Source organism: Neophocaena asiaeorientalis, unplaced genomic scaffold (genome assembly GCF_003031525.2).
Source record: "Neophocaena asiaeorientalis asiaeorientalis breed wild unplaced genomic scaffold, Neophocaena_asiaeorientalis_V1.1 scaffold43, whole genome shotgun sequence".
Taxonomy (NCBI): domain Eukaryota; kingdom Metazoa; phylum Chordata; class Mammalia; order Artiodactyla; family Phocoenidae; genus Neophocaena; species Neophocaena asiaeorientalis.
In genome coordinates this window covers 13,866,234-13,886,369 of record NW_020173674.1, presented here as the reverse complement: position 1 = coordinate 13,886,369, position 20,136 = coordinate 13,866,234, and the positions used below count along the sequence as shown (strand labels likewise).

Here is a 20,136-nt window from a genome sequence, read left to right as displayed (position 1 = left end):
CCGAAAAAAAAAAAAAAAAAAAAAAAGAATGAGTTGCCAAAGGTGTCAGGGTTAATGAGCTTGCACATCTTTTAGGTGATGACCAGTCACAGGGAAGTAACACTGTAAGGTTTTCATTCTCAGCATCTCCCATGGGCCTAGGACCATGCCCTTCACCACAGAAAACTTTCAACAAATGGATATGGAACAAACAGATGAGTCAGAATCTTAGAATGATAAAGAAATTTGAAAAGTACACAGATCCCAGGGAGAAGGGAATAAATTAGAATGAACTGATTATTTAAAAGCACAAATTAATTTACTGACACAGTGGAAAGGTAGAGTCAGAATTATACTGGCTAAGGCCCTGTTAAGCATTTGTTGTGTACACCACCTACCACCCAAGAATTAGATTAACGTTTTCCAAAGAGTCAAAGTGAAGAGTCCCTAAACACAGGGCTACAAACTTGGGCTTTGACTAGATTTTCATAGCTTGAAGCAATTGCTCTCTGTTAAGTAAGAGATGAGTAAAGAGGAAATAAATACAGTAGATACCAGTAGCCCAGTGTCAAGACATGCAACACCTGATGATGAGGATTAAAACTTTCAAACTGAATTCTTTAAGTCATTGCACTTACCAGCACCAAAAATAAATGATTAGGATGACCTGAGAAGATTACTCTAACCTACTCAGCTAGCAGACTGCTGCACTTGGTACAAGTCACCCACTTCACTTGATTTCCTCCACCACATTCAGGTAAAATGTCCTACACTAACATGGTACAATATTATTAAAATATGAGTTCCTTCATCAAGCTTTTCTATCTTAAAGAGATAATCGAATCTCTGACCAGCAGATTACAATTACCGGCCATAGAGACAACTGCACTCTGAGAATAAAGGTTAAAAAGACCCAGGAGATAACGCAGCAGTGGGAACCACAGTCACATCAAAGGCAGACAACCTTCAATCTTCAGAACCTTTATGTTCCTGCCTTGTATTTCTGAGCCCTTCATTTGTCTCATCTTGGTTTATTATAAGACAACAGGATTTCACCAGGAGGAATTTGAAATAATACATTTCCTGTATTTGGTGCAAGGGAGAAGGAACATATGCACACAAGAGTCAGTAAACTCAACAAACATTTGGACCAATGGTTTCACATAAATAGTGTGCAGGAGGGGATGAACTAGATTAAATCCTAAGAACTTTAGATAAAGATGAGGTCAGACTCCCATTATAATTCAAGGAACTCTAAGAAAATAACAATTCTAAATTCTAATGTGACATGTCAATCACACTAGTTTAGTTATGAATGAGAGAGGGTAACTTTCCATGGTTACTGGTATCAGAGGCTAGAGACAGTCATGTATCAGGTTACCAGTATGAAACTACAAGAACTAATTCACTTACATGACTCCAAGGCAATGGAGCTTAAAGGCAATGTAATTATTGTGCCTAATGTCCTATTTCAAAAAATATGTGATAAAGGTCCACAGAGCAATTTAAGAATATAATTTACTAAATAAAACTGAACAAATAGTACAGTGATCTGGATTCTAGTCGTGAATCTGATACAATTAATTATCTAATCGTGGCTAAGTCACAAATAGTCCATGTCCCAGTTATGTATTACAATGATGTACTCATGACTGAGTTAAATGTGAAATGTTCTAAGCTCCTTAAAAAAGCAGTACTTTACTTATAAGACAAAGGTATTACATATGAGATGAAGTTAACCACCATGACCAGAGCTAACAATTTCAATTTAAATAGAACTTACCTCCAAAAATATTCAGTGCACTCGATACATGTTCATTAACTCTTAAAAGGCATTATTCAAACATTTCATAACTAAGGAAACAGACGTATTAAATTACTTAATAACTCAAAATCTTATCAACAAGTCTGAGACAGAGTAAGGAACAGAATCAAACTCTCAATGTCCCCCTGCCCCACCCCCCCCGGCCCCACACCCAGTCCACTGTTCAAGTCACCTACTTAGCTTAAATTATGTTGTTCTATGTATCAGAAACATAATTAGTTATGGCAGAAACAGAAACTTCTCTCCCAAAGGCTTCGGAATCCACTTAACTAAAATATGTTCAAATTTTAAATGAGAATGGTTCCATGAACAGCAACTATTTATTAAACCCAGAAAAGTATTTCATCTTGTATTATGTTGAGCAATCTGTAAGGAATAGAGACTATGATTTTTAAACACAGAATCAGAAAAGCAAGCCAGGAGCAAAGACCAAAGACTATGACGGGGTCTACCTCTCTCAAAAGGATTAAGAAAAATAGAGGAAAGAGTGAAAGAAAAACAAAACCCAAAACCAAAAGGTAATTCTATGGAATATTTGTACCATGGACAAATGGCATGAAAAATATACCTTCAGGTAAGCATCAGACACATATTAATCCATTTTCCAAATTAGCAAAGGGCTTCCCCGTTAGCGGCCCCTGCTAAGGTATCTCTTGGGGAAGACTTGTTTACTCTCATATATGCTGTTAATCTGATACAGCCTTTTCTGGAGATTATTTAGAAATAAGTAATAAAAGGTTTTTTTTTAAATATTGTAAAAGTTTTTTTATACACTTTGACCAAGAATGGTAGACGGATTATTGCTTTCAACTCTTCATATTCTCTCTGTCATAAAATTATACATTCACACCCTTTGTCATGTAATTTTGCAAGGCTTGGCCACATGGTTTGTTTTGGCTAATGAGACTTGATACCAGCAGAGACTTAAAACATGTTCTGGTAGTTTGGCTTATTTCTTACACTCTGGTGATAAACCATGATATGACTATGCCCCAGGTAGTTGCTGCCCCTTCATGATAGGCCTCAGAACAAACACATTTAGAGAAGATCTAACCCAACCTACAGCCTGAGGCAGGCCAACCAACCCACAAACTGAAGTAGATTTGCCTGGCCAAGCCCAGCCTAGATGAGGAGGATCCAAACCCAGTGTGAAAATAAACCCTTAGTGTTGTAACTCAATAAAACACTGGTTTGTTATGCAGAACTGTTATGGCAATAGCTGACCAATACACCCGATAATCTCACACCTGAGAATGTATCCTGGGGCAATTAGAGAGAACAGATTCACATATTTAGGGTGAATTTATCATAGCAACATTTATAAACAACAGAAAACTGAAAACATTCTATCATCAAACAACAGTGTGAATAGTTAAATAAGTTATGATCTAGCCAGACTATTAAATATTTAAAACTATTAAAAATTATGTTCTTGGGACTTCCCTGGTGGTCCAGGGGGTTAAGACTCCACGCTCCCAATGCAGGGGGCCCGGGTGCGATCCCTGGTCGGGGAACTAGATCCCACATGCATGCCACAACTAACAGTTTGCATGCCACAACTAAGAGCCCGCATGCCGCAACTAAAAGATCCCACATGCCGCAACGAAGATCCCGCGTGCCACAACTAAGACCCAGTGCAGCAAAAATAAATTACTTAAATTAAATAAAATTGAAGGAAAAAAAAGAACTACGTTCTTAAAGAACACACAAAAATGTATGATAATGTTCATAATATTTAAGTTTAAAAAGTATAAAAAGCAAGATGCACTGTTTAATCTACAAGTAGAGAAAAAGATCAGGTAGATAAAACAATTCTTTTAAGAAGTACAAATGATTTTCTGTGCTAAATATTATTTTATGCTAAATACTATACTTGGAATAAAGTAAATAAGTATGTTCCCTGACTTCTTGAAACAGTCTAGTGAGGAAGACAGATATTAAAAAATAATAATCATATATATATAATTACAAATTGTGATAAACTATTGTGGTAGAAATTGCTAATTATCCCCAGCATTTATTTCCCCCTTCTTACTCAGTACTTGCTCACTGAATTTTATTGGCCCATGGCCACCTGGAATGGACTATACTTCCCAGCATTCCCTGCTCCTACTTGGGGCCATGCGACCAAGTTCTGACCAATGGGATCTAATTGGAAGCGAGGCATGCAACTTCCAGTAAACATCCTTAAAAATAAAGGGCTTGCTTTCCCCCTTCTTACCAGATGGAGCAGCTATTTTCGACGATGATGTGGAAGCTTCATGCTGAGAATGGCAGAGCAAAAGAATAGGAGGAGCCTGGGTTCCTTGGCACTGTGGAACCACTGTCACCAGCCTTATTACACCTACAGAGCTTTCACACGAGACAGATAAAATTCTACCTTGTTTAAGTCATTTTCATTTTGGGTTTTCAGTCATCCACAGCTGAACCTAATCCTAAATGGCACAGCTATGAAGGAAAGATGAAGGGTTCAATGAGAGATTATAATAGAAACTGTTGGTTTTGACAGGAGGAAGGGGTTTCAGGGATAGGTCCTCTGAGGAAGTAACTTTTAAGTTGCAACCTACCTGATGCCTGGCCAGGAGAGCACCAGGTGAAGGGAGGTGGGGTGGCAAACCCCTCAAGGCGGGGGAAATCAAAGATGAAACTACTATGGCCTAAGCCTGAATCTCAGTAGGAATAAGCAACAAACTGGGATGTTAAGATTGCTTCTACAATGAATGAATTAGAATGAAAGCAGAGCACTAAAGCAAGTAAGTGCATTGGCTCCAATATTAGAATATCCATTATGACAAGCAAAAGACCACATATACACGTCAAAAATGAGAGGGGAGGAGTGCAGAATGAGAACAAATGCTATTAAAGAAATTAACAGTTGCTTCTACACTTCAGTACTAGTAGTGTTTAAAATAGTTGGATTCTCTGATTAGAGTGGTTCATAAACCATAAGGAGAATGTCATTAGATTTTTAAATGCTAACCCTCCCTGGAAAAGACAAGAATTTGGTGTTAAAATTTTTTTTTAAATAATTGTTTCTTGTCTATTTCTGATTATAAAAAGGAAACGTATTTATTGTGGAGACTGTGGCAAATATACATAAGACTATAAAGAAAAAATAAACTACCTGTAAATCATCACTTCGCAACAACATTTTATACTGACGCTGTTTTTACACACTTATATGCCTACATGCATATATACACACAACACACAAAAATGGAATTGTAATGCATATGAAGTTGCATGTGCTTTTTCATTTATTTTACCATAAGCGCATTCTTATGTCATTAAAACATTTTTGAAACCATGATTTTTAATGGCTATATAACATATAATTTACTTAGCTAATCAAGTCTGGGTTAAAACTGTCAACCACAAGGACTTCCCTGGTGGTCCAGTGGCTAAGACTCCATGCTCCCAATGCAGGGGGCCCGGGTTCGAGCCCTGGTCAGGGAACTAGATCCCACTAGCCGCAACTAAAGATCCTGCATGCCGCAACTAGGACCTGACGCAGCCAAATATATAAATATACTTTTAACGTTTAGGAAAAAAACCTGTCAACCACAAATTAAAGCCCTGCGGGTCAAGAAGATGACTTCAAAAACTGCCATGGGGAGCTTCTGTTCAGAAATCTCAAATTATAGGTTGAGGCACTGGAACTATCTAACAAGAGTTCACTGAAATGCACTGAGTTTTAGCCATGAAGGATGCTTAGTAAAGACTATATTTTCCGAAACGGAGTGCACCATTTTGTAATTAGTCTTGAGGAAGAAACAGAATAATTATCAAAGACTGAGGTAGCAATAACAAATAAGAACTAATACGTGCCTACTGTGAGAATCGGTGACTATCTGCAATGTTTTATTCTTTAATAAAGCATAATAAGAGAACATATGCTTTTATTATTTCTATAATTAAGTTTTCAAGTGGATTTGGAACAATGATTATAGAAAAATGCATATAGAAAAAGAACGGAAACAAATATGACAAAGGGTTAATAGCTGTTAGTTCTTGAATATGACATTCTTTGAACTTTTCCATATTTAAATTTTTTCGCACAACCAAAAATTTAATATTAAATTATTAGTCATGCGAGTAAGGTAATTCAGATTTCAGTTATTAAAGTAGAAGGAAAATCAGTAAGTTTTGCCAGAGGCTAAGTAGATCTTTTGAGAAGGAAAAACAAAAAGCTGGGCATACAGCATTGGGAGTTTGTTCTAAAATAAAACTATTTTAAACAAAATTATCAGTGTTTCATGTTGGAATTAGGTCTGAGGAAGGACCAGCTTTTGAATTTTATAGCTGTGCTTCCTTCAAGTACTATCCTACCTAAAAATGATACATATTCTGTTCTATCAAAAAGGTTGTTTCAACAGTTAAGCAAATACTTTAAAAACTGCCAAGACTGCATTTTAGTTTCTGACACTAGCTTTCTTTACTTTGTATACCTAAGATTTTCCTGATGCTACACGCATTTTTTTAAATTCTAGGTTCTAAAATCCAAACTTAGTTCAGATGACAGAGTTTGCCACTTGATGAAACGTCTTACTAGACATAAATGGTTGCAATGTTCTACTAAGTGAGGTACCTAGCAGAAAAAAAATTAAAGAATAAAAAGTTACAGAAATAAACCAAATCTTTACATCAGTTCTCATAAAAATTTCAAATAAATGTACATTTTTTACAATTGCCCCATTTTCCCCAAATGTAGCCTTAGGTTGTCTTAACTTTGTGACAACATCCCCTATCCCCTACTCCACTAATCAGTTCTCACCTTCTTTCCCTGCTAGAACACGTGAATTTTTCAGCAAAAGTGACTCATTCATTGGCATCTTGTCAAACTAACCCTGAAATTTTAAGGAGGCTCAGTGCTAACAGAATTTTAAAGCTAGAACATTTTCACTAACACACATCATTTTGACTTTAGAGAAATGAATCACTTTCAGAGCCAAATACGTCTAACAAACTCTGTTTATATTTTTCCTTACAAATTGTTCTCCACCATGTTACCTCCTCCCAATTTTAGTTTGGCAATTCCATAATCTAAAATACCTCTTTTTTCTGAAGAAGACAAAATGGGGGAATGCAGAAGCATTAGAATAGGAGAGCGGAGAAAAAGCAATTGTTCACTAAGCTTGGAAAAAGATTCTATTCTGAAACATTTATGATTCGTATCTATTCCACATAGTTCTCAAAATTTATTTCTCCCCTTAGTTAAATGAAAACACAATACAATACATAATATAAACACAATCAGGAATCTCCAGGAATAAATTACTCTCATTGCTATTATTTCACTAAATAAAAGTTTTTAAAAAAACACAAGAATCAATAACTGAGAACTATATAGCTAAAAATCTTCAATAAGATATCACTAGCATGAACTATCAATTGCAAATCACCTCATCATTTTGGTTCACACATTAATCTACTCCAAAACCACCCCTTTTAACCAGAGGGAGAGTGGTAGGGAAGGAACAAGAAAACAAATGCTTTGTCAGATTACCACAGACGTTTACTTATAGCTCTATCAATTGTCACACTCCACCTGGTGGCAGGAGCTGCCTGAATTGGCGAAGTGGAGGTCATTATACAAGAAATTCCAAAGAACACTTTCCAGATGTCCCTGGGAAAAAAAGCAAGATGTTCTTTTTTTGTCCTATATAGAATATATCTAACAAGGCTCCACCAAAGTTTTTTCACATAATAGTAGGTCAATATCTGACAAAGATTAACATAAAGGAATGACAATAATCAGAATGGGAGATCTACACTTAGAGCAATCTACTTACAACCACACCACGTTAAGTTCAATGTCATCTCAAGCCTTTAAAACAGGTAACAAGGCACATCCAGCAACTCTAAGATTCTCTATCACATACTCCCACTAACTTTCTCTGCCCCTATCCTCTATGGGTAAACTACAGAGTTTAATTAACACAGTTAACAGCAGCCTGCCACCCTGCTTTTAGATATTTGCCAGTAACATATACCCATGGGGTACTCTAGAGACTGATTTCAACCAAAAATAAAAATAGATAAACAGATCTCAAACAAAATTAAAACTGAGTCTGGCTGCCCACACTTATTTTCACACATGAGGAAAAATAGCAGTTCTCCTAGAAGCCTCGAGCAGACATATCTTTAGAACACAATGTTAAAAATATGCCCCCCCCTCCTTTTTCCCCTACCTGTTTCTCACTCAAAGCTGTGATTTTGGCTTGAAGTTCATGAAGCTGTTTCTTTAAATCAGCATTCTGATTGGAAAGAAAAAATATCTGTGAGGAAGATATTTCATTTGTTAACAGAAGAGTAGCAAGATGACTTTATGCAAACTGTATTACAAATGATGAAGCAATCTTAAGCATTTAGCCAATCATATTTGTCATGCATTAAACTGTAGTCATATTACCACCACCCAGTGCATAGATCCTAAATGTAGGTTGCTAACACTAGAACAGGGGTGAGCTCCTGTGCAATTGCAAGAAGTTTTCTATTCCAGCGTTTTGTACTGTAATACTACTCCTTTCTACTAAAATAGTTATTCTTCATAAGAAGTAACAGTTGACAGAAAACCTAAAGCTCCACTAATCAGTTGTAAGTATGAACACACTGCATGCTTAACGGCATTATCAGTAAAAAAAAAAAAAAAGGTTTTTCTCTGCTTGCCCTCTCCCTTATTTAGTAGAGTACATTTGTTATTTTAGCCTAGATTTGAAAAGCTGTCAGTGCTGCAACTGCCTTAAACACTACATCATTCAAATTAACATACTGACTACCAGGGCAACTTCTCAGTTCTAAAATGTTAGGAATCAGAAAAGAATACTATTTTAAATGAGATACACTGAGCGTGCTTGTCTTTTACTCACATGAGAGAAAAATCCAAAATTAAAGTTTTCAAAAGCTTAATGTAACAGGATCGCTAGCAGATTGAACACCACCCCAATGAGAGACTACTTTTCCTTCGCCCTTTCACATGCAATTCTTTCAATTCATCCTGCCTGGTCTTCTGACAGGGTCGGGGCATACATCCTCCCCTTCACGTTTACTCCATGTGGTCTTTTTTGTGACAGCATGTGATGTAAGACCTCTCTAATGAGATCACCCACAAGACTGTCCAGCAACTTACTGCCCCCTCAGATTCTTCACATTAAGACTGCTCTGTTACATGACTGCCAGCTATATCAGAAATGCTGAAGTTTTCTAACAATATTTCAGCTGCTGATAACATAGGTTACCATATTAAATATAAAAGAATCTATTCATCTAAGGTCTACTGACTCTTGGTTCCCTAAACCTAATTTAAATTATAATATATATTAAAAAAAATTAAAATGGAGAAGCTTCTCAAAGAAGTTGGACTGTCAAACAGGAGTTAAGTGGATATCACTGCCAGCTCTCAGAATCAATGGTTTGTGTTAAAAACACAATAGTTAAGCCACTGGGGGCTAACTTGCAGAAATGAATATTATTTCCCACTTCCAAAAATCAATCTGCCTCAGTACCATTCTTTAATCCAAGAAGCTTTTTTACTTAACTTTACAATGAGGCATGTATGGTATGTTTAACAAGCTAAAAAAAAAAAATGTGTGTGTACATATACAAATATACATATACACACACACACACCCCCCCATCAATGGGTCTAGGTAGGTGTTCTGTGAACAGATTATGAGTAAACAAATGCAAGGGAGAAATCCTGAGAATGTCTGAATAAATACTCTCCATACTTATGACCCACTGTCTAATTGCCGCAAAAGAGACACTGCCTGAAGAATAAATATACTAATTAAAGACAAGATAAATTTTTAGGAAGATTTCTCTTCAGGGATAGAAAATAAAATGCCTGAGCCAAAAACCCCTGAGACTTTAAAGAAAAGGTAACACCTGATGAATTACTATATAAGGTTCTTTAAAACCCTCTCTAAGGGCTCTTTCAAAAATGAAATTTTTAAAAATGCTTTTAAAAAATTATTCTAAAATTCTATTCTGAACATGGTGAGATTAAGTACTTAAATGTTCTATGCTATAAACTACGAGAAAATAAAAATGGTTCTGGGCCATATTCAATAATTCTGAGATTACAGAAAGCCTTGCAAACTCTGATTTTGAGTAAGTGGGCTTGTGGAAATGAAATTTAAGCTGTATGAAGAGTATTAACTCTCAATTCTTTTTCCCAAAATATTCAAAGCAATTAACATAAAATACAAGCAAAATAACAGTAACAAAGATGAAATGATAGCTATATTATAATAGAATGACTGGAGCTTTCTTAATTCTTATAACATGAAGACCAATGTACTAAAAAAAATTGCTGTTACAGATGAGATAATTTCTAAAACCTAAGTATTGCCTGTATTTTAATATTTTATGGTCACTTTATTTTAAATTATTTTTATTTAAAAATTAAATGAATAAAAGTAGTATTTTACCTGTGGATCCTGCTTCATTTGAGCAACCAGTTTCTGATAATAAAAAGAGAAAAAGAGCCATCAGTCTTACATATAAACTCACTATGACTAATCAGGCTCAGCCCCCAAAATCTAGAGTTTTAAGCCCACACAAAAAAATAAGCAATACCACAATCAGAACAGACCAAAAGCTTTTGTGATCCATATAAAAAGTTAATGAAACACTCCTCTTAATAATAAAAAAAAAAATTCAAACTATCGCTTTATATTTGAAACAAAGAGCTTCCCGCCTTTAAACAAATCTGGAGACGGGCTGGGGGAGGGGAGCTTTTAAAAGACAATTTAAATAAGCTGAATGCTCCAAAAGCCAAACATCCCTTTAAAAGGTTGTCATTGTCTAGAGTCCCAAGTAAGTCCTGGAAAGAAGGTGCTCCCATACAAAAACAGGCCTGCTTGTATACAGCAAACAGATTTGGCGAGTCTGTGGGTTTGGTTCACAGAAGGAGCCTAGTGTCAGATGTGACTCTGCCACTGTCCTCTCTGTGGGGGGAGGGGGGATGTACTCAGTGGAGCAGTGATGCTCAGTATTTGAGAGTAAGGAAGCGAAGGAAAAGTAATGCAAAATTTTACCTACCTGGGTTCCTGTGGGAAGGAGAGTATTACCAGAATACTGAATGAGAAAGACCTTTACTAGGGAACACGTAAGTCCAAAAAATGAAAAACAAAGAAAAATGGATGTCAACTGACCTAACCCAACTTCCAAAAGCATCACTGCCCAAAGGTAACAATAACCAGGGACGGAAGAATTTGAAGCATAAAGGAATGTCAGAAGGCTGAGTCCTAAAAGTATCTAGGAATAAGCTGTTCTCCAAGTGAATTTTTCACATAGCTGAAAAATCTGTCCCTCTCTTTGGGTGACAAGACACTTTTAAAGTTTTTAGTCATAGGGACTTCCCTGGTAGTCCAGTGGTTAAGAATCCGCCTTCCAATGCAGGGGACATGGGTTCAATCCCTGGTCGGGGAACTAAGATCCCACAAGCTGCGGGGCAACTAAGCCTGCACACCGCACTATTGAACCCGCGCACTCTGGAGCCCACACGCCACAACTAGAGAAGCCCGCATGCCGCGATGAAGAACCCACACGCCACAACGAAGACCCAGCACAGTCATAAATAAATAAATAATAGTTTTTAGTCATAAAATAAAACCTTTCTAAAATATATTATATACTTATCTGCCTTATTAAATAGAAAAAAAGCAGCATTTAATGACACTTAGAGGCATGATTACCTCAATATACTATTCTGCAAACAATACAAAAAGGTCCTTACAATAAAGGCCCCAAACTGCTGTGTCCTAAAGAGTTCTTGTGCCTGCATTTGAGTTTTTCAGTCTACTCCTTAATGCCAAGCAGTCAGCTAGCAAATCTTGCTACTATTACTATGCCTCCCTCTAAGAGCCCCTGAACCCCAATTCCAATTTGCTACTTCTGAGCTGCTTTGTGATACACTCAGTGAAGTAATTCTAAGATGAGTGAATAGCCTAAGAAATCCCCCTTGAGTAAAATGTATAATCTTGTGTGACTTCTAACATTTATTCTAGCTTGTCAAAAACCTTACTTCAGGTGCTAAGGTATACATTTTGGATAGCTGAGATTGCCAACCATGTGACCTCCAAATACACAAGGTATATGTTACTATAGTCTACTTCATATATGACAGTGGTAACTCTTCTATATCCTGGTCTTAATCTACAAAATAGTAATAACACACATTCCAAGAACTCAAGGAAATAGAAACATAAGGTTTTATACATATACATTTTTACTAATGCAGCCTAAAAGGCTAGCCACATTCTTCAATGAAAAAAGTCCTTCATTTTCCTTTCTGCTTTTGCCACCAGGAAGTGGAGTACTATACTAAAGTTGCCTTTATAAAGCTGAAAAAGGTTTTCCTCCACGACACTGAAATTTAAAAACTGATAACCAAAGTAAGTCTCTGCCTCTGGAGGAAATAAATAAGCCAACTTTTCTACCTATAATCAAGCAAGCTGCATTTCAGACCATTAGAGGCAGGACAGAACAAGCTGGGCAACTTAACTAGACCATCCAAATCCCCAGTGACTTTAAGTGACATTGTGTGTTATCAAAGTGAAGTTACTTTCTATTGTAAGAACGCAGCAATTTTTCATGAGAATATAGTTTAAGCCAAGGGCTGGCACACTACAGCCCACAGGCACCCTGCCTTCGTAAATAAAGTTTTACTGGGACACAGTCACACCCATCCATTTATACACTGTCTATGGCTGCCCTGTGTGTACAGCAGCAGAGCAGAGTTGTTGTGACAGAGACCATAAATGATGCCCATAGTATAAAATACTTTACCCTCTGGCCCTTTGCAAAAAGTCTGCTAACCTCTGCTTTATACTATTCTCTGTTCCATGTAGAGTAAAAATACTCCAAAAGTTTAAAAAATCTGCATAAGAATAATCAAAAAGGCAATTTCCCAAAAAAGATGAGATGCCCATCACAGGCCATTATTATGTAAACATTCATTCAATAACAACCACGTGTACGTCACTACTTTTTAAATCATCTCGGTCCATAAAGAACAAAAGTATACTTCTACCACAGCAACACCAGGTAGTTTCAGGACATACCTTCTATACAGTAAGCTCATTTTCAGCCCTAGTTTCCCTAAGTGGAAATGATGAAGGGGTGGCTTCTGCCCCAGTATTTAGTCAAATGTACAATCTGACTTTGGCCTCAGCCTAATAGCCAGTGCTTACTTTGATGTCATTTCTGGCATCCCTGAACTTGTCATGATCAGTGATCATGTAAGTTATCATGTATCCAATCAGAATAACAGCATCAGATTTACAAGCAAGGCATGTCACTTGGATTTACTGTTAAAACTTTTTTTTTTTTTTGGCCACACCGCGCAGCATGCGGGATCTTAGTTCCCTGACCAGGGATCAAACCCGTGTCCCCTGCAGTGGAAACGTGGAGTCTTAGCCACTGGACCACCCAGGAAGTCCCTACTATTAATACTTAAACTTTTTTTAATAGGAAAGGATTCTAAATATAACTGGAGTGAAATATCTTACATACTTTATACGTTAAAAGACTATCAACCAACACTGATAAACATAAATAAATGTTTACCATACAAACAAAATGCTATATAATAATTAAGGATGAATATAAAAGCTATTAATTTTATGCTAAAAAAACAGTTAAATATACAGGAAAATAATGTGAATATTGAGAGTGATAACTTTAGGAAGAATATTATATCCCTTTTGAGTCAGTAAATGTAATTTTAAAATTTAAATTAGATTTTTAAACAATAAACATTAAATTTTTTCATAATTATAATTTTTATAAAATTGGTATGCTTGAATTAAAAATATGAAACAAAAGTAATATTTAAGAACTCTAATTTTTAATAATTTAGTTCAATTTAGATCATGAGTCTTCCAAGAAAAGTCTTATTTTGACTTGTTCACGTCTTGTGAGGATGAACTAAAAGCAGAATATTAACTTTGCCATCTCAAAATTTCTTAAGAGGAGGAGTATGTCCCCAAATCACATATGAGTAAAAACTTCAGTATACATGGTAGTCAATTTAAATATCTCTTGTTATTTAATATATGCAAGTTAACACAGGGAACTATACTCAATACCCTATGATAAACCATAATGAAAGAGAATACGAAAAAGAATGTGTGTATATATATATATATATATATGCATAACTGAATCACTTTGATGTACAGCAGAAATTAACACAACATTGTAAATCAACTATACTTCAATAAAGTAAATTTTGAAAAATAAACAAATAAAATATGCAAGTTAAGTCACACGAACAAAGTCCCTCAGATGAACCAAAAAACAGATAAAAAAGAGAGGTTTTTTTTTAACACCTTCGTTATATGGAAAAGAATTTTTTAGTTCTTTTGTCTGGAAGAGAAGTCAGGAATATTTTATTAAAGTTCTCAAAAATATTACCAATGAGTTTGTTGAGTAGTAATAAAAGGCAAATAACATGACTCTTGGACAAGTGACTGAAAAACGATTAAAAGCTCTACTAAAAATCAGAGACAGCCTGTTTACTAATTTAGCCATTACTAATAACATGATGTGGGAGAAGCCATGAATGAAACATACCTGGTGAACCTGAATTTCCACTTTAAGAGCCTCCTGTAGAGTCTGCAACTCCATCCTCTACCTTCTCCACTTTTTCTTATGTCTGCTAATTCTATAGTTTCTTCAGCCTCTGTTTAAAATAACAAACTCCTCTTCTTACTGCAGCTGTAGAGATCATAAAATGTTTTGGATCATTATGTTGGGTATAAAGGAAATATACGTTAGATAAAATAAATTACATTAGTCGAAATATTTCGTCGACTAAACACAGGGCAAAAAATTTCCCCAAACAGATTTCTTTCCAAAATGAGTAGTTTTTTTCTGAATTGGCACCAAAAATTTCTGGGTTTTATTCTCTGAGCATTCCTCTAGAAAACACTTCAAATAAGTAAGAAATGAAAAAAAAAAATGTGCTTAATCTGGTCATGAAAACAGCTAAGCACTTACTAGGCGCTCAGCACCACGCTAGATACTACTTTCTGAGGATACAGAGCTGAACAAGACCTCTTCTGTCCTGGATGCGTTGGGAGTCTAGAGGGGGAGAGGACAACCATCCAGGACATGCTGTTCTTAGAAAGAGACACATAACAACATGATCATACATTTTTAACCATCACACAGAGTGAACTGGAGAGTTCAGGATTTCTCAGAGGTTAAAGAAGGCCAGAGCACTCTCACAATTTGGATGGCCTCTCACTCTATTTAAAAAATAAAGCAACTCAAAACAGGGGCAATTCTGGTATAATTTAAAGGTTTACATTTAACAAATTAATACTTAACACAAACACACTGCAATGAACTCTGCTTTCCACAAAGTTATGACAGGGATGTTAAAAAATAAACCTATCGTGCACAACAAATGATGTGGGTCTAGCAACAGAACAGACTTTTCCAGCTATACAATGAACACCATCTTCTTTTCAAGCCTGCCGGTGCATCTCTTTGGCTGCACGTATAAATGCAGGTGGAGACAATGTCAAAAGTCTAGATTTGCGAATGTGAACCTTCCTATTCTGCTCTGCTCATCACTACTGCAATTTAAATTAACTCAATGGCTAATTTCTCTTTTCATGTTTTTCTTTTTTCTTGAACGTGGCCTTAGACATGATTTTAGGTACTGTCCCTGGAGCAAAAGTTTACTTGAATAAATTTAAACTTTACTTCTTTCTCCTTTCTTCCTTGTATCTATAAAACTTGTAGTTAGAGCAGCTTTTCAGCATTCTTACAAACTGAGGAAGGGAACAATCAGGAAGTTAGAAGAACTGTTACTCCTTATGCCAATTCAATGAGATTCATAATCTTTATACTTTCTAAAAATTATTTATCTATGGATAAAGTCCTAAGTTTTCTTAAAAATTCTTTAAAACCTGATTTAACAGAGTTATAGTGAAATCATTAACTTCAGGCTGTAATCGTGCGAATATTAATCTTCATTATATTTGTCTAATCTCACTAGGCTTAAAACATCATTGGCAATCTCTCCCCTAGGGCTTGTATACTATGTTATGTAATATCAAAATACTCTAACCTTTTTTTAAAAAAATAATAAATTTCAAAAGTGTAAAATTCCTTCAAACTTGTATTTGTGGAGGCTAGAAAAGTCTCCTCATTATTACGGTACAATGATATTGTCAATCAAAAATGTTCATGGACGTAGTATGTTTAGGGGAGATAATTTGGAAAGTGTGATTTTGATGAACAAACCCAGGCTTTTCCAGATATTTATTACCTTAAAAAATCTTTGGAACTAAATAAGTATCAGAATCATTAAGTTACTGATTTAGACCAAGGCTTCTGTTGTCATGTAAGTTTATTCTATACACTAAAGCAAATGTTAAAACTATACAGTCACTGTAATTTTAAATATTAAAGTAATCTCCCTACTCAAATTCCTGACTTATGTATGCATCAGAGTTCTTCCTGAAAACAGTACTTAAATTAGTTTTAAGGCTATCAGAAAATGTGTCCAAAAATGATTCCTGATAATTTCTGTCAAATTAAGAATCACCTTGAAGGGTATTTTCAACAACAGAAAGGCCAGATTTTATTTTACTGGTAGCAACATATAATATCAAAGCTGAACTCAACTCATAAACTCTGGAAACAAACAGCAGGTTAAAAACATGGAGAACTTAACAATATACACAAAAAAGGGTTAACATAATTTGTACAGTTACACAGTGCTTACAAATTAACTACAAATTAATTTTTTTTAATTATGAAAAAGCAACTCACAGAAGAAGAAATAAGAATGACCAACATGAAAAACATCTATCTTCAAGAGAGTCATAGAAATGTAAATTTAAGAAGACACATTTTTGTCAATCAAACTGACAAAGATTTGTAAGAACAGTAATACTCTGAGCTGTCTAGAGTTTAGGTCAGGTGGCACTTTCATAATTTGCTATTAGTTATCTCTGAGCAGTAGCACTCAGGGTTATTTACTTTCTTCTTTTCAGAGTATCAACATTTTCCATGGAAAGTATGTACTTTTTTTTTTTTTTTTTTTTTTTTTTTTTTGCGGTACGCGGGCCTCTCACTGTCGTGGCCTCTCCCGTTGCGGAGCACAGGCTCCGGACGCGCCGGCTCAGCGGCCACGGCTCTCGGGCCCAGCCGCTCTGCGGCATGTGGGATTTTCCCGGACCGGGGCACGAACCCGTGTCCCCTGCATCGACAGGCGGACTCTCAAGCACTGCGCCACCAGGGAAGCCCTACTTATTTTTAAATAACAAAAAATTAACTTAGAATTGCTAGATAAAACATCAAGAAATTTTATACGGATGAAACAAAATGTTCAGGTAAAGAATAAGTAAAACCAGGGTTTAACCGGGAGGCTCTAAATGTCAAAGAGTGCCTCACCAGATGAGCCTGCAACTCAAGTTATTGAGGAGGTGACAGCTTTTACTTCCTTCATCAGATTGTTGTCTGCTTATTAGAGACACACAAAGGCACAAAATTTTATTGGGCAAGGACACTAAATGCCAATTACTCATTTTATTTCAAGATAAAACTGAAGGGTTAAAAAAGGTAGTGACTTAGTATAAAAAAACTTATGAAGGATTAGAAGATTCATTTGATATCTTTCTTCTTCATAAAAGTCTCTTTCTGAATAGCAGTTTTAAGAGACTGGTTTCTGTCTAAAGGAACAAGTTGTATACATATATATTCATAGCCTACAAAAACAAGGCAAGCACATGTTGACTCCTTTTAAAAAATATTTGGGGGGCTTAGACAACTCATGCAGCCACCACGTGATGACCATTTGGAGGCAGTTTATAGCATTATAAAGAAGGTATTATTTGCTAAATTTATAAAAAGATGATTTAACATATTTCGACCAATTCTAGTAAGTTATAAATATCAGCTGCTGCAACATAAATATGAACAGACTCCTAAAACAGTTTATTGAGGTACAATGCCTTTCACCACCCATCAGCTCTAAATACTATCACCAGAGAAGACAAGTGTCGAACACAAAATACCAGCATTCGTTATATTGAAAACTGTACATGTCAAACGACTGGGACACCTAATAACCTCCCAGCTTCAAATAACAAAACCCCCAAAACATAAATAAAAACTCCACAAACCTAACAAACAAAATAATCAAATCCCACTAAAATAAGGCAGATGTAATGTCTAGAAAGAACATTCACTGTCTCAAAAAAAACAAAAAAAACCCTGATTCCACTCACTGTGCAACCACTCTCAACTTTAGGTTTGTTTGCTTATAAATCAGGAAAATGGAAACGGCATCACCTATTTCATAAAATTGCTATGAGGTTTAAATTAGGTGACGTTATATGAAAAGCCCTTTGTAAACTGTAAAGTTCTATGCTATTCTTAACATACTTAATTTAACTCTTATTCATACACGAACTTTTATATCAACTTCTCAACACAGCATGTTGCTGGAAAGGCTGTAGGCTTTCTTATTTTCAAATTCTCTACGAAAGGGGCTTCTAACTATTTTATCTGGTTACAGTTCTGCTTGGAGATATGTGACCTCTAGGTCTTTCATTATGATTCTAATAATGTAGTAATGCTCTAATTCTGAGTTTATTATCCAAAATCACTGCTCTGTTCCTGAATTGATATAAAGCTTTTTCCAATCAAAACAACTCACCAACCAAGTTTCTTTTTTTTTAATTCTTCCTTCCTTCCTCCCTCCTTCCCTCCCTCTCTCCCTCTCTCTCTCTTTCTCTGCGTCTGGTCTTAGTTGCAGAATGCAGATTTTCGTTGAGTCACGTGGGATCTTTCACTGCAACACGTGGGCTTCTCTCTAGTTGTGGTGTGCAGGCTCCAGAGCACGTGGGCGCCGTAGTTTTCGGCATGCAGGCTCTCTCATTGAGGCACGCAAGCTCGGTAGTTGTGGCGCACGGGCTTAGTTGCCCCGCGGCATATGGGATCTTTAGTTTCCCAACCAGGGATCCAACCTTCGTCCCCTGCACTGGAAGGCGGATTCTTTACCACTGGACCCCCAGGGAAGTCCCCAACCAAGTTTCTTTAACTAACAATAAGTCTGTAATACATTGTACCCCCAGACTGAATTCCTTAAAAATGAACAACTCAGTGTTCTCTATACCATATATCTACTTGGTGTAAGACCCCACTTTTGATCTATACTCTCAAAATTGTGTTTAGAGTAGGTTTAATTAAGTTTTTAAAATATGAAAAAGTAGAAAGCCTTGACAGATCTATGTATCCTTACTTGACAGATGCCTAATACTAAAACATCAGGTTTCAGTTTGTACTAAATACTTATTGCTTACTATGTATCTAATGTGCTAGGAGATAAAATGTATCTTTAACTTTTAACTAGTGCTAAAAATGATCACAAACGCCAAAAATAAAAACAATATTTTAATAGCTCTTATTGAAAACTAACATTTACTAACTTGAATCAATAAAATGACATTAAAAAACAATGTAACGTTTTTCTTATTTTCACGGTGATATTTCTTTGGTGACACTCTACAGATCAACAGAAAACACTGCTGCACAAAGAGCTTGATTTTAGAGGTCACCCTCTGAATCTGGCAAGGTTACTATGCTCAAATCCTGTTACTACAGGTGTTGACAAAAGTCACCTCAGCTGGTAAGACTGATGTTTCCTAACCACTAAAATAAATTTATATGCACACACACACACACACACACACACACACACAATTAGGTTTACGGTATCTGAATGTATGGATGTCTTTGGGTATAAAATACGTATCTTTCTTTTCTCTGGTTTTTTTGGGGGCAAGGGGGCCAGGTCCTCACTAAAGAAAAGGAACACCTACACAAGTCATACCATTCCAACACTGGTATTTTCAGTCGGGTCAGGGTTTCCCCACAGCACCCTCTCCTACACAGGTCTGCTGCAGTGTCCTGCCCCTCTCCCTACCACCAGTGTTCACTTTGACATACAGGTTCTACATCAGCTTCCTGGGCCCAGGCCTGGTAGGCACACATACGCTCTTCTAGTTCTTGCCTTTCTTTACAGAAATCAAGCATGTGTACTAAAATCTTCCCAACCATACCCAACAACAAGAAAGATGAAGTATATTTAAAAACTCACAGAAATTCAAAATGAAGGAGCCTGAAGAGTAGTATAGAAGCATAGTGACAATGAGGTCGAGATTTTAGAAATGGTTGCCACATTTACCAGAATGCTATTTAATGATAAAAAATAGTCCAGACAAGCCTGGCCAGAATCATATATATAATGACTACACAAAGGATAACATAAGAGGGTGTGGTGGTCTTAGCATAACCAGTAA

At 36.1% G+C, this 20,136-nt stretch overlaps 1 protein-coding gene across 19 annotated transcripts in view; it reads right to left on the bottom strand.

Annotated features, from left to right (window-relative positions):
• Positions 1-20,136, bottom strand: part of PHF21A (PHD finger protein 21A) — a 186,407-nt gene that overhangs the window by 138,666 nt on the left and 27,605 nt on the right. For 13 of the 19 annotated variants that reach the window (XM_024748957.1, XM_024748940.1, XM_024748952.1 and 10 more), the window contains 3 exons: positions 14,387-14,530; positions 10,237-10,269; positions 7,996-8,082 (listed from right to left, as the gene is read on the bottom strand). In XM_024748957.1, the coding sequence (XP_024604725.1) occupies positions 7,996-8,082; positions 10,237-10,269; positions 14,387-14,440 (174 nt within the window). In that variant the 5' untranslated portion in view covers positions 14,441-14,530. The remainder of the gene's footprint in view (positions 1-7,995; positions 8,083-10,236; positions 10,270-14,386; positions 14,531-20,136) is intronic. The other 6 variants (XM_024748958.1, XM_024748953.1, XM_024748960.1 and 3 more) reach the window with 1 other exon arrangement.